The sequence below is a fragment of the Nuphar pumila genome, chromosome 10, assembly GCF_984573655.1.
Source record: "Nuphar pumila chromosome 10, dmNupPumi1.hap1.1, whole genome shotgun sequence".
Classification (NCBI taxonomy): Eukaryota; Viridiplantae; Streptophyta; class Magnoliopsida; order Nymphaeales; family Nymphaeaceae; genus Nuphar; species Nuphar pumila.
Window position 1 is genome coordinate 110,093,191 of NC_143258.1, and position 18,780 is coordinate 110,111,970.

An 18,780-nucleotide genomic window follows, 5' to 3' on the forward strand; every position below is an offset into this window, starting at 1 on the left:
AAAAATGATCAGGCTCTGGCTTTTACTACATTACAATTCTTGTCTACCATCCAGTGTAGAGAAGTTTGAGCACATTTCAGATTTTTGTTATTATAAGTCTAAATACATCAACAAAGGATGAAGCAACAGGCTACTCTCATTGCAAAGAGGAATAAGAAAAGAGTTGTCAAACAAATGCTCTTTATTACTTGGATTATTATGAAAAACAGTAAATGATCATTAAAAAGAAGATGCTTGGATAGATGGAGCTTTTAACAGAATGCTTCAGCTTTATTTCTGTACCATGTAACATTATATTCTAATTCTATTGAATAACTATATAAAAATGCTGTATCACCATATCTACAGCCGTGAACATATGCAAGACAAATATTGTAATTCATCTCTTTCATTCATGGGAAGAAAAATGAAACAAGTACAAGTAAAGACCCGAAGAGAAGAATAATCTAGTTAAAGAGGATATAACCATTCAAATGGTGCGTATCTAGACAAGGCAACATATGGTGACCTATTAATTACGTATACTTGTGGCAAATTGCCTTTACGAAAACCGCTAAGAAATAAAGCTGAAATAAACTTAGCTTGCATGGTCTGAAGGATATGACTATTCTTTCATCTTGCAGCACCATGTTGTTTTGGTGTATATGGTCAGGATCTCTGGTGAATCACAAATTTTGATTAAAAAATCCTACAAATGTCCACTCATATAATCTCCACTAGAGTCAAAATGATGCATCTTTATTCTTGTATTAAACCATGCTTGTAGAAGTTTTTCACATATTTTTGGAAGCTTGCTTCTTGGAAAGCCGCTTCAGAAGCTGAAAACTATGCACTTTTGAAACTCGTTTACTATGTGATGCATAGAACAGTTTCAATGACATAGGGTTTTGACATACAAATTGCATATCCATTCAAAAGCTACAGTTAATGAATTGTGATTCTTATAAGGAAAAATAGTTGATCTGATTTAATTGGATTAAATCAAATCTAAACCATAAATGACAAAGCTTACTCTTCTTTGAGTCAAAGATGTTTTAGGTTGTCCATTTAAAAGAATAATCCCAAGGCAAAAGCATTCAAAAAATTATTCTCATTATAAGGACATGTACACTATTTCATATCTGTGCCTATAATTCATAGATATCTCATGCTAAATTTCATATGTTATTTGCTGCTTATTATTTATTATCATATTAATAAATAACTTTTTTCTTCTATTTAAGTTATTATTCTAAAATGCTTCTTAATTAAGTCCTTATACTTTATAGTAAATTCATTCTCGTTTTTCTTTTCACATGGACTTGATATACCCTCACTTTTCTCTTCTGCTTCCCACGCCACTATTTGATTTTGCTTCCCATTTATAGCAATCTTGTATTAAACTGTTTCTTTCAACAAAACTGTGTTAAAGTGTGTCCCTATATAACCATTGTAGTGAGTTAACGTATCATGCAACTCACTTCTTTTACCTCTACGTAGAATAGTCAACCACAAAAATCACAAAATGCCATGATCCTGTATTTAAGGTAATAGATGCAGATCTCTATGCTTTGAGTGGACAATATCAAAAGGGGATGTAAATGTAATGAAATAAGCGGAAGTAACCAAGAATGCTAAAGCATTCACTATGTCCCACACGGACAAGTGCAACAAGCACAAGAGAGAAAATCCACTAAGGGATATACAAAGGGCCTTATAAAAAGGCTACAACATGAAAAATAATATCACTATTATTGAAGAGGAGCTCTCAAGAGCAATACAACATACATGGGGGGTTCCCCCTATTTATAAGAAGAGGAGACCAAAGGGGCTCCCAATAGAGTCGTTGGGAGCCCCCAACGGTCACATATGTGACCGTTGGGGGCCCCAACGACTCCATTGTGGGGCCCCTTTTCGGTATCCAAAAAATACAAAAATAAAATTAAAAATAAAAATAAAAAATAGTGAAATACGAGAAACAAAATAAGTACCCCTATGGGGTACTTTGTGAAATGACCATAATACCCCTATCGGGTATTATGGTATTATTACATATGTTTTAACACCCCCCCTCAAACTTTACGGGGGAATGACCGAAAGTTTGCCAAGGAGGAACAAGAAGCGAGGAGCAGGCAGGGCTTTGGTGAAGAAATCGGCAAGTTGATATTCTGAAGTGACATATGGCAGTGTTACTGTCCCACGAAGATATTCATCACGTACATAATGACAGTCCATTTCAATATGTTTCGTCCTCTCATGGAAAGTGTGGTTGCTGGCAATGTAGATAGCACTTTTGTTGTCGCAACAAAGCTTCGAAGCCCCGGTAATTTCGACTCCCATATCTTGAAGAAGACTTCGAAGCCACACCAGCTCCATTGTAGTGGTTGCCATAGCCCTGTATTCTGCTTCAGTAGAAGACAATGAGTCTTTCTGCTGTTTCTTGCACCTCTAAGCAATTAGCGAATCTCCTAGGAACACACAAAAGCCAGTAGTTGAGATTCGATCATTTGGGTTTCCTCCCCAGTCAGCATCAGTATAAGCTAGTAAATCTAAGGAAGAGATTGAGGATAGGAATAGCCCTTTAGTCAAAGTATTTTTAATATATCGAATGATCCGGAGCACAACACTCATATGCACAAATGTAGGAGCATGCTGAAATTGGCTTGCAGAGTGCACAACACGAGCAATATCGGGCCTGGTGATAGTCAGATAGGTGAGGGAGCCTATGAGTTGCCTGTAGGGCGTATGATCGTCCAGCAGAACTCCATCCTCCAGTCGTAGTTTAGCATTGATAACCTCAGGAGTCTCCACCTTTTTATCATCTGAAATCCCAGATTTGGAACATATGTCGGCAGCAAGCTTCATCTGTGACAGTATATACCCTCAAGGAGAGTATGCAACTTCTATACCAAGAAAGTACCTGAGAAAACCCAGATCAGACATATCAAAATTATGTTTTAACATATTTTTAACTTTAAGAATACCGCTTTCATCATTGCCAGTGATGATCATATCATCAACATAAAGCAGAAGGATGATGATACTATTACCTGTATTTTTAACAAAAAGAGCAGTGTCAGTATAACATGAGCGAAATCCCAATTGTAACATGATAGCACTAAATCTATCATACCAAGCCTTAGGGGCTTGTTTAAGACCATATAAGACTTTTAATAACCGAAGGGTTTGACCTTGATTAACACTGATTCCCGGCGGAGGGTCCATATATACTTCTTCATTCAACTGACCATTAAGAAAATCATTTTTAACATCTAATTGGAATATAGGCCATTTCTTAGATGATGCTACCGCAATTAAAGTTCTAACGCTTGTCATGCGAGCCACGGGAGCAAAAGTCTCCTCATAATCGATGCCATATTCTTGTGAGTATCCCTTAGCAACTAATCTAACTTTATAGCGCTCTAGGGAACCATCACTTTTTGTTTTGACTTTGTAGACCCATCGACATCCTATAGCTTTCTTATTTGGAGGAAGGTGAACTATTTCCCAAGTTTTAGCTTTATTTAAAGCATCTAGTTCAACTTTCATTGCTTCAACCCAATGAGGTATACTTTTTGCTTGATTATAATGGGAGGGTTCATAGTAAGAATGCAAGGCTATTAGACAAGCTCTATATTTAGGTGAAAGAGTTTCATATGAGACAAACCTATTAGGTGGAATTGATTCTCTAGAAGAACGCCTAAGGGAGGTTTCTTCTAGGGGTTCATTAAGCCGCAAGAATTTTTCTAAAGCACTAATAGGTTGGGCTTCCTCACGCCGAGTGTATACTTGGAGATTGTCACCATTAGTTGGTGATACATCATCATCATGAGAATCATGAGTATTTTCTAAAATTTCCGGATGACTCAAAGAGTCATCATTTGAATCTTCTAAAAGATCATTGATAAACATATAATCAATTTCATTTGATTTTTCCAATATGTCAAATCCATTTTCATCTTCTAAAAAGGTTACATCTTTGGAGACAAATAACTTATTGTTTTTATGATCAAAGCATCTATAGCCTTTTTGATTTTCACCATATCCTAAAAATACACATTCTATTGCTTTAGGTGACAATTTATCTCTTTTATGTAAAAGAACAAAGCATTTACACCCAAAAATCCGAAGACGATTGTAGTCGGGTGTCATATTAAAAAGTTTTTCATAAGGAGAGATATTATTCAATTTTGAAGATGGCATCCTATTGATTAAATAGGTGGAGGTTAACACGGCTTCGGCCCAAAAATTTTTAGGAATATTTTTAGAAATGAGTAAGGATCTAGTGGTTTCCAAAATATGCCTATGTTTTCTTTCCGCTAGACCGTTTTGTTGAGGAGTTCTTGGGCAAGATTTTTGATGACAAATGCCATGTTGTTTTAGATATGCTTGAAAATCATTTGATAAGTACTCTCCACCCGAATCGGATCTAAGAATGGATATTTGACTTTGAAATTGATTTTGAATTTTTGCATGGAATTCTTTAAAGAAGTTAAAAACTTCCGATTTAAAGTTAAGAAAATAAATCCATACATATCTAGTATAATCATCAATAAAAGTAACATAATATGAATAACCACCTTTAGATAGAACCGGAGATGACCCCCAAACATCGGAATGCACCAATTCAAAAGGTCTTGTTGTCACAAAGGATCTAATAGGAAAAGGAGTAGACTTCATTTTGCCAAAAATGCAATCTTTGCAATTGATATCTTTTTCTTTACAAAACTTGTGTCCAAAAGGAAAAAGATACATTTTAGAGTAACTTGGATGTCCAAGCCTTTTATGCCAAGTTTCAATATTTTTGTCTTGGACATAAGTACAAAATGAGGTATTTGGAAGTATTAAATTATCCATAAAATAAAGGTCGCCCTTCCTATGGCCTTGCCCAATCCGCTTCCCGGACCGGAGATCCTGCACAAAGCACCCTTGGGATGAGAAAGATATTTCACATCCATGGTCGGCTATTTGAGAAACGGAAAAGAGGTTAAGATTTAAATTTGGAACTATTCTAACTTTTGGAACAAGGAAATTTTGAACATTTTTAGAATCAAGAGTTCCAACACCATTTATTTTGAGAAAAGTTCCATCGGCCGTAGAGACACAAGACATTTTTGAATTGGTGTGCACATTGGTTAATGCATTTTCATGAGGGGTCATGTGAAAAGAAGCTCCGGAATCTAAAATCCAAGAGTACGTACCGAGAGGTGATGATGAGGCAATGGCGGCACCGGAGGTGGAAGAAGTGACCTTTAAAATTTGTTGAAGAGCCAAGGAGATTTGTCCAAGAGTATCTTTGAGATCCCCGTTCTTGCCGTCATCTTCTTTGGTGGTGGATTCTTCAACGGAAGCCACCTTTGGCTTGAATGCTCCATTTAGCTTTGGGCAAACGGGTTTAATATGTCCCGGCTCATAACAATGGTGACATATAATCATTTTTCTTCCACCACTCCCTTGCTTACCAAAATGAGGTGGTTTGTATGTTTTAACATGATTGCCGGGTTTAGATACGGCAAGAACTTCCTCTATGCTTTTACCCATGCTATGCCTAGTCTCTTCTTGAGTAATCTCGGCAATAGCTTCTTCTAAGGGAGGAAACGTGGATCTATGGAGAAGTGAGGATCTCACTTGTTCAAATTCGGGACGAAGCCCAAATAAAAATTGAAACAATCTATCTTGTTCCATTTGTTTTTGTCTTAGAACCACATCCTCCATAGATACCCATTTAGGCTCTAAAAGAGCCAATTCATCCCACAAAGGATTTAGAGCACTATAGTAATCTTGTATGCTCATGTCTCCTTGTTTTGTGGTTCTTACTTTTTCTTGCAAGAAATAAGCTCTTGCAAGATCCTTTTGGGTAAACATACCCTTCATAAAAAACCAAGCTTCATTTGCCCGGCGGAATTTTGCAATATTTGCACATACCTTAAGTTCGACATTATTCATAAACCATGCTAGGATTTTTGCATGGTTGCTCTCCCAATCTTCCATTTGATGATTATAATCTTCAATGGCCTTGAGACGAGCATCGCCTTCAAGTGCTTTCTCTTGATCTCCTTCCATCTTTGTGAGCTTAAGTTGGGGTTCCGGAACGGTTCCCATTACATAACCCCAAAGCTTCTTGCCTTTGAGATTATTCTCCATTGCGGATGCCCACATCATGTAATTTTTTCCATTGAGTTTGAATGATAGATCGATCTTGACTTCCATTGCTACACAAGGAAGATGTGAGAAAGAAAGGAAGTAGAGAGAGACAAGATTTTACCTTTAGAAGATCTTATGGCTTTGATACCATGTAATGAAATAAGCGGAAGTAACCAAGAATGCTAAAGCATTCACTATGTCCCACACGGACAAGTGCAACAAGCACAAGAGAGAAAATCCACTAAGGGATATACAAAGGGCCTTATAAAAAGGCTACACACATGAAAAATAATATCACTATTATTGAAGAGGAGCTCTCAAGAGCAATACAACATACATGGGGGGTTCCCCCTATTTATAAGAAGAGGAGACCAAAGGGGCTCCCAATAGAGTCGTTGGGAGCCCCCAACGGTCACATATGTGACCGTTGGGGGCCCCAACGACTCCATTGTGGGGCCCCTTTTCGGTATCCAAAAAATACAAAAATAAAATTAAAAATAAAAATAAAAAATAGTGAAATACGAGAAACAAAATAAGTACCCCTATGGGGTACTTTGTGAAATGACCATAATACCCCTATCGGGTATTATGGTATTATTACATATGTTTTAACAGTAAAGAGGGGCTCACTCCTGCTAAAGGGCAATGTGTTGACCTTCCAAAGGTGTATGATTAAAATGTGATCCTATTAGAAATCTTTAAACTTGGTTCTAGCTTCCAAAGGATATTATTTGCCAAAGTCCTGAGGATGATATATGACAGTTGAAAAGGCCACATTTTTTATAGGTCACTAATGACTATAGCATAAGAATGGACAAAAGATGACAGTAAATTCAAACTACTTAGATAGTAGAGACAACATTTTCTATGACCAGATCCCATCAATTTTCTTGAGAAGTCTCATACACAAGAATTTTGCAATTAAAGTTGATAGCATGACCAACCAATATAAGACTCATAGCTAAACCAAGAACAAGGCAAATATTGGAATTGACAATCTACCAGAAGGATTAAGTAATTGTATCAAAATTTTATGATATGCAAGATATTACAATCAGTTGTGAAAATTGAAGCTGAAATGGAACATTATTAACGAGTATAGACTGGTTTCTTGTCACATAACACAAGGCAATTATCTATTAGCCAAAGGAGTAAAAATAGCCAACAAAGTAACAAGTGGACCTTGAATGCGGTGAAAGTCAAATTTTTAGGCAAGTCAGTAGCGAGACAGGTATACAATCTAGTTATCCTTGCTTTGAAATTCTTCCCTCACCTTCATCATTACCTTTATGACGTTGAAATGATCTCCACGCTTGCCAACCAACAAAATAATAAAGTGCCAGTTTCTCACATTTCAATAAGAACTAGCCAATCCACCTCTGCAAACCCAAAAAGCACATGAATGGAGTCATATGTACTGCTATCAAGCCAAAAATAGTGCAACAGGCTGCAATATTACACAGTAGGCCTGAAACCCAGTTGCCACCCCTTTTAGAAAACCTCTAAAACCTATTCTAGCTTTCTTTTATTATAAAAAACAGTCCAAATAAAAGCAAGAACAAGCAGCAACGTCCTTGTTGAAACAGAAAGTCTGATATTTCCAAGCAGGCCAAGTTTTCCTTGGTAAAAACTGAAAATCCCTAAAAGTTTTCAAAATCCACTCAATATCGGTCCATATGACCTGGGAACTGATTTTTCCAATTGTGTCTTGAGGTGCTCTAGCAGATGCGAACAATTCCATCATCAAGCATGTTTGATTTTGAATAGCTGTTCAAGGTGGAAGTGGCATCATCTGTGAAGATCATGCTCAGCAACAAGAACAGATATCCCTCACTTTTGATCAATCATTTAGCTTCTATTTCACCCTTCAAGCTTGAAACAAATTACTCTCCCTAGTTTCTAAAGGATCTTGATGCCGTCTTACAAGCTGGAGGATTGGAAAGGGGGAGAAATAATGTGGGGTGAAATTAATATTCATTTCTTTAGGGTCCAGTATACATACGTAAACCCATGATCCCCCTGAGAACAAAACAAGGAATTAAAGATAATCAAAATGCCCTCTGAAATAGTTACATATTACTGAGGAGTGAAATAAACAAAAAGATAAAAAAAGCCTATACATAAAACAAAATGACAAGCACGTCCCTGGATACATATTGCACATGCATATATACATATATAGGCACCTTTGCAGCAGGAAGCTAGGCCTTTCTTCATCTGATGACTTTATTAATAGTTTAATACTGCTTCCGGGCATTGTATGTTAGAATTTGTCAAGTTTCCTTTGACCTGTTGCTTCTTATTCTTAAATCTTTAGCCTCAAAATCTGTAACATCATCCATTGGTTTCACCTATCTCTGGGGATTCGTCTATTCATATTGGAAGTTAACTTGTCTATTATGTTGTTACCGAGTGGTGTTGTGGTTTCAAGATTTCAAGCATTTGTGCCATTTTCTTGGTTGAAAATAACTTTTGGACCTTCTTCCCAAGCTTGATTAAGTTGCTTACTAGTTAACTGTTTAGTATGTAGTGCTACTTTGCAACTTTGTGACTTTTATGTACATTTTATTTTGATTTTTCTTGTCTCTATTGAATTTCTTGTGCATTTATATCTTGGCCTTTGGATCAATTTAACAGGAGTATGAAGAAAAAGTGCATGACAAAGGAGAGGCACCAGTTATGTTTAGGTAAATTACTATTTGATTTTGGTTTCGATCTTTGGTTTTATTCTTTTCCTCTCTTCATTTGGTGTTAGCATTTTGGTTGTTGTTCCAGTCACTTGGGTCTTCCTCGTCGACGAACAACTGCTGAAGAGGAAAGAGAAAAGCATCCAAAACCGGAGGTATGGTGTAACGCCCCAAAATTTCACTCAATTTTTCGATAATTTTTTTTATAGGTGTTACTAGCCAAACATGACATTGATTAAAGCAAATAAAATTAGCGGTTTATCACTTAAAAATATTTAAATGAATTATTACAAGAAATTTATTAAAAAAATGATAAATGGTTCAATTAAATAAACAATGGCCAGGATCCCTAGAGATTGTGTGAATCACTCCCGCATCCGCAACATCCCACAACAGCTCCCGCATCAACAGCTCCCACATCATCATTCCTAACCTGTAGATTTTTGGCAAAATGCCAATCAGACTACACTTGTTTCAGTAGGGAAACTTGTTCCTAAGCACGCAAACAATGTACCAGACATATAAGAGCGTGCATTATGATGATCTAAATGTTGAATACTCAGAAATGACATGTTCAAGGTATATACCAAAGTTAATCTTAGTGCAAATCAAAGAACATACATCATAACATTCATTAATATATCTCAAAGTACATCATATAACTAACCGTAGTGCATCCACATGATTCAATATGTAAAGTCAATTATATTCAGAAAAGTAAAGCTGAACAATTATCTTTTATGTTTCATAATTAACCCCTTGCGGGTACACGCAGTTCGATTATGTTGAGATAGATAAAACCATTTGGGAGTATTTATGCTTAAATGATTTAATACTCTGAATGACTATTTGAAACAGATTCTTAAAAGGATGGTGTAATGACCGAGAGGACTCCCTTAAAAGCTAAAATTGCAGGATGCATTTGACTTCTGAAGAAGTTGTAGGATCTACCCCACTAGGACAAAAGTAGTAGACTAGGTTCCCTAACTCTTTGGGTCGATGAACCATCAAGCTATTGCCACTGGTAGGAAGTTTGGGCATACATCACCAGCACACTAGAGTCTGTACCATCTACCCTCTTCAAGGTAACCCCAAAACTAGATGGGTATTAATCTTATTAGTTTAATGTTTATGACATTGTTGTACCTGTCTCATTGTGAAACCAGGGCTTCGAGATCCCATGTACCGCACAAAGGTACAAAATGTGTCTGCCATCATGGTAAGAACACCAACTACACCAGTGTGGTAGTAAATTCCTTATTTTATGATACATTATGATCACCCATCCAGTGTACTCATGGTGTCGGAACAACAACGAGGTTCGGAAACAAGCCCCGGTACGAAACCGGCCAAGCCTTGATTTATGTTAATGTTTATGCACTTTATTCATTAATACTATCTGGGCGTACGTGGAGTACCTCGTTGGTCCATTCGTAGGTGATCACACAGGTGCACTTAGGACACCATTACAACATAGTGTTGGCATGACACACAAACACATTCCAAGTGCTCGTGTGGCACTATCGAGGTTCTGTTGAACCCGCTCTGAGTTTTTGCACATTCATAAACCATGTAAATGCCCACAACTATAGAAATTATCAAACACATGCTTGCAATGACATGCTTTCATGTTCGGGACAATGGTCATGATATTCATATGCGAAACAAATATAATTTAATGCAAAAAATAAAAGCCTACCCCATATCACGTGTTTTCGCAAAGTTCAAGAAAGAAGTATAAATCTTTTCTTGCACAAGTGATAGAAATTGTAACTTGTACGATAGCGGCTTTATGTTCACATAAAATGATGGGTAGGACCGTAAAGAATCTTACTTTCATCGCAGTTTCAATAAGGAACAATTATTCCTACAAGTATCCATTTAACAAAAGTAAATGATATACTCGTGAAATGTAAACATTTGATTTAATGTACATATGTATTCTCATACATACATATGTATGATTTCATATATGTCTTTCACACACACACATATATATATGTACTCATTTCCAAACACCCCTATATATATATTTATCTTACCTGTTCTGAGATCTTCAGCAGGCTGCCTCCCAACTTTTTTTTTGATATGCAGGTTGGTTCGATTGAACCCAGCCTGCTGCACCTAAACAGGTGCAGCAGCTGCTGCCCACCCTGCTCAACACAGCAGACCGAATCTGCCCTGTTCATCAGGGTGCAGCGTCCCGTCATCCACAAGGTAGTAGCCGGCTGAGGCTTGGCAGACCCCAGCTGGTCTGCCAGAGTTTTATAATTTTTTTTTCTATGTGCAGGTACATGTAAGCAAGCAGATTTGAAACAAGTGATTCAACTAACAACATAAATGAATTGGGAATACAATCTTATACGCAGATCTGGAACAAGTGATCAGATTTTCCTAATGACATTAATGGTAAAAAGAAATAAACTGTAATATCATCTTATTTTCCTAATCCAAAGAAATCTCCTATTTACTTTCTTAAACTTTAAATCATTTCATCTAACAAGAAATAATCAATTTACATGTATCATTTAACGTTGTAAAATAATAACAAGGTACCAAACATACTAAGATTCTTAAATCATATTTAATAAAAACCGCTATACCTAAAAGAATAATTAAATCGAACACCAAAATTTAAAAATCTAAAATCATAGATCATGCTTAACATTAACTATTTGGATTTCACAATAAAAATCTATATTATTATCATTCTTTAATCAAAACCCATGCATAACGTTAGCTATTTGGATTTCAAGATAAAAAATCTATATCATTATCATTCTTTAATCAAAACCTATACATAACACTAGGGGTTTTGAGTTGCACCAATGGTGCCATTGATCTCATCAAATCAAAGTGGATCGATACACATATTTGACGTGTGTCCAACATAGTTCTCTATGCTTGTCCACCATCTACGTGATTTGGTTGAAGTACCCTACCTTGCTGTCGATTGAATAGAAACACATGTACGAGAATGATCAACCCAACGATCTAATGTGCGCCTACGAGCACTGATCAACACCTCTCCGCTACTGGGCTCTTCACACAAATCGTGTGGAAGAGATGAGAGGGAAGAGAGAGGAGTTGAGAGATAGAGAAAATGATAAAGAGAAAAGAGAGAATTCGATAGAGAGAATGAGAGATATAGAAAGGTTGGGCGTGTGAGACTCCCTTCCCTAGTGGGCCTCACATCTAATATGGAAAGATGAGGGGCCACACCCCCCTTCTTGCCCATTTGAGGCTCTCACTCAAAGGTAAGTATTTCTTTCAAAATTCTTTCTCTTTGTTTCTTTCTTCTTGTCTTTCCTTTATTTATTTCTTTCTTTTCTTTGTTTATTCATTACCATAGAGAAAAGAGGGGAGGTCGACCCACTCTTCTTCTTTCTAGCTTTCATACATGTTAAGTCCACATAAGGTGGATTTTGTGTTATTTAAGTAAGATGCCCCATTTAGGAGGAATGCCCCTCACTTGCCTAATGTATATATGTTTTTCTTCTTTCTATAGTATATATCAGAGTTGCCAGTCGGGGAAGTGGGAGCGGGAAGCGATTCAGAAAGAGGAAGCGGGAAGTGAGGCACTTACAAAATTATAGGAAGCGGGAAACATGAGACAATTTAGAAGCCGATTGGGAATCGTCTCGAAAGCGAATCAGAAGCGACCTAGGAAGTGAGGGGAGGCGAAAAGAGAGAGAGAGAGAGAGAGAAAAAAAATAAAAGCACAAAAAAATGAAAAAGAAGGGGAAGCGAGGGGAATCGAGCTTCACAAAATTTTTTGGCGCTTCTCAGCACGTTTCGAAAGTGCCACGTTTCATGCTTTCGAAATGCGATTCGGGGAAGTGTGCTTCCCCATGTCCTATGGTGCTTCCGGTAACCCTGGTATATATATTTATTATTTTTGAATTGGGTGACACATGCCACCAAGAGAGAGAGGAGGAGGATCGACCCTAGCCTCTTGGGTAGGTGGGCCTCATCAGGGTCGAGCCACCTTATCCTCTACTATTTTAAAAACTATATTTAATTCTTTGACATCCTAATCAGATTTATGATTTAGGTTTCCTATTTGGTTTTGAATATTATTTGGATTGCATTCAATTTGGGTCAATTAAAATTCAAATCCAATTCTAGAATGGATTTTGAATCTATCCAAGATCCAGCATCCAAACACCAAATCCAATGTAATTGGATTGGATCCAATCCACTTCCATAATGGGTTTTGGATCTACCAGAGATCCACATCCAAATACTAGATCCAACAATTTAAATTGTAGAATTCCAATTTCGGGTTGAATTCCTCGAACCTTTAATTTCATTTGAGTATAAAAATTTATTTCAAAATTTCATTTTCTTCAACAACTATTTATCAAAATTTAGATTCCAAAAATTGAATAAAAAGAAATCTCCTTTATTGATTTAACAATTCATTAAAATTTTGCGGGTTTTACATATGGCCCCTTGTTTTTGTACTCAGTTTTTTCTTTTCAATTCCCTGTCTGATTATATCTGGTCATATCTATTATTTTCATGTGCAGGACTCTGTTTATTACCATCCAACTCTGAATCCTACTGGTGCACCACCACCTGGAAAACCTCCAATGTACAAATCATCAATAGGTATGCTTTGGTGTTTGTGCCATTCATAATCTCTCTCTCTCAAAACTGATGAGTTTGTCATCATGTTTCTTGTCAATTGCAGGTCCCAGGATTCCCTTGTCAGGTTCATCAAGTGGAGAAGCATCAACATCAAAATCGGAGTTGGAAGATCCTGTTTTGGATGTTCCTTCTGTTCCACCTCCACCATCACCTCGATTGCCAAATGTTGGTGAAGCAGCCCCCACTGAAGATGCTTCTCTTCCTGCCTCACTACCTTTACCCCCGCATCCCCCAGCTCCACCAAAGCCAATTGGTGATTCGGGTCCAGTATTGCTTCCACCACCACCTCCACCAGGGCCCCCACCCAAAGATCCACTTCCTGTCTGCACCATGCTACTGCCACCGCCGCCACCACCACCACCACCACCACCACCACCTAGACCTACACAACCACCTCCACCAGGAACTGTAGAAAATGTCAAGGAGAAAGATCAAAATTCCCTATCAGATGGCCGAAATGCCAAAGAGTCTGATCGGGTCAGTATGTGTTTCATATATGACCATGTTTTGTTATTTTTGTGCAGTTATAAGTGATTCTATGTGGCACTTTTTCATATGTACAATGTTCACATGATTGTCATTTTTGTGATGTTACACTGCGATTTAATTTTTTCTCTGGTATGATTTTTTTTCCTTTTTCCTTGTCAACCTGGTATTTTCACGTAATCCCTCTCATTTTCTTCAACTTGTTTTTTATTAACTTCTACTGATATTTTAGTATAGTTGTTTTCAGGAATCCTTTGGGGATTTGTTGTACTTTGTCCTGCTAAACATACAGGCTTCTCTTGTTATACCTGTGCTACTCAAAGCTGCTTTCCTTGCCTTTAGTTTTATTTTATGTATTTTTTAAGTTTTTTATTTTACAGCCATCCATGTCACAGTCTTTGCTAACTGGCGTTTGTAGCAAGTCTCTGTTGTCACTAGGCTGGTTGTGTATTTCCTGCGAATAGGAAAAGAATTTTAGTTTTGTTGGAAGATCTACTTAGTATAATTCCTGTTTTGGATTAATAGCTTTTTTGTCTTATATTTTTGTTGTTATGTCTGGCTACTTGAATTTCACTCAATGCTGTGAAAGGTAGCCATGAAATAAATCAATTCACTAGTCATACAGGTTTATCTTGTAGTTTCATTCATGGTTCTGTTCATTTTTCATAAAGTATGTTTTAGAAATTTTCATAAATTTCTCTTTAGACCATTTTAATATGAAGTACTCATTGTTTATGGAACATGTTGATGTATGGTCATCTCATAGTGGCTTTCACTATTGCAGGCTGCAGCTGTACTTCCTCCACCCCCACCCCCACCCCCACCTGGATTGCCACCAACAGTCGCAAAACCTCAAACATTAGGTGCAACCCCTGGTTCTGAAGCCAATATTGCTGGAGTAAAAGATCTTTCTAGGAAGCTTCCACCACCACCACCTCCACCACGCCTGCCTCTACTCCATCCCATGCAAACTGATGTTTTGCCACCTGGTGTGTCACACTTCCCACCACCGCCACCACCGCCAGATTTGAGGCCAACATTGCCTTCTCCACTACCTATTCGAGCTGCTGTTCCTGGAATGATGCCACCTGGACCACCCCCTCCGTTTCCTCAGATGCCTTTTGCCCCACCTACTATGTTGAGACCACCACTCATGGTTGCAGCACCTCCTCTTCAAGAAGATGATCACTCTTCTGCCAGGCCTCCTGTTCCTCCAAAACCTTCCTATGTTAAATCAGCAGTGTCCACTGTGGTGAAAAGGCCTCTTGCACAACATACTCCTGAACTTACAGCTATGGTAAGGTTGCACAACCTGTATTTGCTGATTAGGCTCCATTTCATGCTACCCTATAATAATCTGGTTACAGCATGTTACACATAAGTGGGATTGCTATGGTATTCTGGAATGTGGTTTTGGCCTCTGTTTTTTTCCTTCCATCCTTCCCTCCTCCTTTCTTGAGTGTATATGCATGTCTTCATGAATGAATGTGTTCATGTGTGCATGCTTTTCAGAATAATTAAAAAACAACTCCACCTCTCTACCCAAGATCCACAAGTCCCTCTAAGTAATGTTTTAAATTCTAAACATTTGTCAATTGTTTTTGCAATTTTTTTCTCAAGTCTCCCGGCATGATCTGACAAAAACTATGTAGTGCCATTTTGTGTGAAAAAATGAAGATGTTTTCAATATCCATATACTGCTAATTAAGATGTTACCATCCTTTAGGGCATTAGTAAAAAGGAATTTATTTTCACATATGAAAGTAAATCACATGAAAATGAATCATTTCATTTTTGTGAAGCTGTGTATCAGCTTCTTATGTTTGTTCTGGCCAATGTTGTGAAAAGCATTGAGGCGTAGTGAAGCGCTCCACCAAAAACTGAGGCGAGGCATAGCCCTCGAGGCGTAAAGCGTAAGCCTCAATTTTTTTTTTGAAAACTTAAAAAATACTTTAAAAAATATCTAAAAATACAAATTAAAAATTGCTTTATTGATAAAAGAACAACCAATAAGATATAAAATCTCAAATAAATACCAAAAAAATTATTATACATAATTACTTTTTCCTAACACATAATTATACAAAAAATTATTGGTTTTTATTTTCTAAATGAGTTCCACGAGAAAAACTACACAGGATATTCATTACCCTAACTATCTTCTCTACCATCAATGCTAGTTTGGTTTTAGACTTACCAAATGGATCTGATACTGTCAAATATCCAATCCAAGTCTGGCATATTATTTCCATATTTGCATCATTCAAGTAAGATCCAAACATGCATTCAGATTGGACTCAGATTCGCTTAGCATACAGCTCCACTGCTGATGACCATCCATCTCAATGTATGTCAGAAAGACGCGTCAACATGAGGACGCATGAGCAGGTTCGACTTGTAAGTTTGAAAATGTTTTGAAAAATAAGATATGAGGACACAATTTTTTTGAAGTTTTTAATTAATAAAAAACTATTTTTTTGTTATTTTAATGTTAAAAAATGCATTTTATTAAAATAATAGTAAATAATACATTTTTATGTTTTGAAAATGCATTTTTTTTAATTTTTTTGTCATTTACGCCTCAGACATGTGCCTCAAGGCGAGGTGCACTTTTTGCGCCTTGAGGCGCGATTTTAACAACACTGGTTCTGACCTATATGAATTGTGTTCAGTTTGTCATGTTTGTTTTATGCTATAATCAGTTTCAGGTTCAACTAATCTTTTGAATTGGATTTGATTCATATCCAAATGGGTTGGATCTAATATTATTCATTTAGGTATGGTTCATGGTAAAATCTAAATTTAAATGTGTTAGATGCAAAATTAATTGTATTTCAATGAATAAGTATTTGACCCAATATCAAATCCAAATCAAGGTTTTATTTTGTATAGATTCGATTAGGTTGATTTTGATAATTTTATGTCCGACCTAGTTACATTTTATGGGTTAGCACTGTTTTTGTGGTAACTGAAGCCATATGGGGAGGGTGTCCTGTGAAAGTGATTCATTGTGATGACTTTTGGATAATAACTGCCATGTTTGATGTAAACTTGTTACATGAGAAAGCGATTCATTGTGATATGAAAAATCATTTTCCCACTTTCCAAAAGTGTCCTTATCAGATTCGACCAGGTACACAGATCAACAAGTCTGCATGAACACGTTAATCAAGCATTAGTTTCTCTTCAGAAACATTAAAAACCTGTAAGAAGAAAGTGTTTTATACTGTAACTGATCGATGCTTGTAACTTTATTGCAAACTATGTAGGTTCCAGCTTCAGTTCGAGTGAGGAGGGAGATCATCCAGAAACCAAAACCAAAAGCTTCTAGTGTTTCAGCGACCCCAAGCCCATTGTTAGCACCTGCAAAGACTGAGTCATCAGTCCAAGTTCAGTCTGGCAAGGCTGGGCCTAAAGTGCAGAGCATTGATGACTCCTACATGGCATTCTTAGAAGACATGAAGGCACTGGGTGCTCTTGACAGTTAGGTATTTAGGCTGTGTCATGTATATGGTTAATCAGCTCATGTTTGATTCTGCGCTAATTGAAACTCAGTTTGTAGGGGCTGGCCCTTTGTTAAAGGTTGTTCATCCTGCCCCAGGCATTTTGTAGCCTGGGGTAAAGGATGATGTTAGCTGGTGTCATTCAGCAATCTGGCTTTACTGCTTGATTCCAATACAAGGATTTCTTGTTACAATCTTAATGTCAACAACTGGCAAATAATTCAAGAAAACTAGATGTGGATATTTGCCAATGGAGTTTTAGACCTCATTCATTCTTTGTCTAATACTGTTAGATTTTGCTCGCACCATGAATATTTTCATGAACTGAGTTTTCTGTTGATGACATTTCATTAGTTTGTGATGCGGTTTAATCCTTGACTTGAATAAGTTAGTTATCAAGCTGAAGCTGTTTGGATCTTTATGGGATAGGAAATCCAAGTATAGTTGAGAATATGAACTCTACTAGGTTTTTTCTTTATAGGAAGAAATCTCTCATAATAGGCTTAAGGCAACACAAAATCTGCTTTTGTTTGGGCTGGCTAATATGTTCTTCCATTGCAGGCACCTTCTGCGCTCACATGTTCAATAATCTGTCGAAGTTTTCCATGAGCACCTAAGATTTTGTCATACCACACTTCGCAGTAATTTTCTAAATGACTACGCCATTGTTCACAACCATGTTCCATGCAATCTTATTGTGATAGTTTCTTAAGGTGATAAATCCTGAAAAATGTGATATTTCAAAATAGTATCAATTTTAAAACATCAGTTTAAGCATTTCTAATAATTTTATGTGCCATTACTTCCCCAAGATTTCCTTGAAAAACAGGTTTTTCAATTTATTGGAGATTTCCTTGCTGAGATTTTCATGAATGGGATCCGTGTTGTTGGTTCACAAAACCTGAAGAAGGGGTGAGGGTGTGTGTATAGCAGCGTTTGTTTAGCAGAAAAACATTCTCCGAATAGTTGGCTGAATACTGTCAGAGAGCTCAATTGGATTTCCTCATCAGTTATGTGGGTGCAAGGAAATCATTCTCCTGTTCACTGGCTCTACGTGCAGCCACGCCGACGACGTTAGCTACCCCACTAGGGCTCTGCTCATACGGTTGGAGGGGATTGTGAACATTCCATGTGCTAAGACGTTGTCGTCATGATTTCAATACCCATGAGTGCAGTTGTGTAATTATTAAGCGAGGTGTGGTTAGGTGATCGGCTTGAGTACTTTACAAAAGTATTAGAGACACATGTAACACATAAAATCGCTTCCGCATGTAGCAACTTTGTATACTTGTAAAATGGTCATGTTACTCGTTAAAAGGGTTTTTTGC

General features: G+C 37.1%; 1 protein-coding gene across 2 annotated transcripts in view; it reads left to right on the top strand.

Moving 5' to 3' along the window:
• Window positions 1–17,703, top strand: part of LOC149827880 (protein EARLY FLOWERING 5-like) — a 34,165-nt gene extending 16,462 nt beyond the window's left edge. Inside the window, exons 4-9 of one of the 2 annotated variants that reach the window (XM_090018281.1) lie at window positions 8,761–8,810; window positions 8,899–8,965; window positions 13,343–13,424; window positions 13,507–13,940; window positions 14,734–15,246; window positions 17,219–17,703. In XM_090018281.1, the coding sequence (XP_089874407.1) occupies window positions 8,761–8,810; window positions 8,899–8,965; window positions 13,343–13,424; window positions 13,507–13,940; window positions 14,734–15,246; window positions 17,219–17,437 (1,365 nt within the window). In that variant the 3' untranslated portion in view covers window positions 17,438–17,703. Of the gene's footprint in view, window positions 1–8,760; window positions 8,811–8,898; window positions 8,966–11,002; window positions 11,028–11,100; window positions 11,220–13,342; window positions 13,425–13,506; window positions 13,941–14,733; window positions 15,247–17,218 lie in introns of those variants that run through there. The other variant, XM_090018282.1, reaches the window with a different exon arrangement.
• Window positions 17,704–18,780: the final 1,077 nt, after the last annotated feature.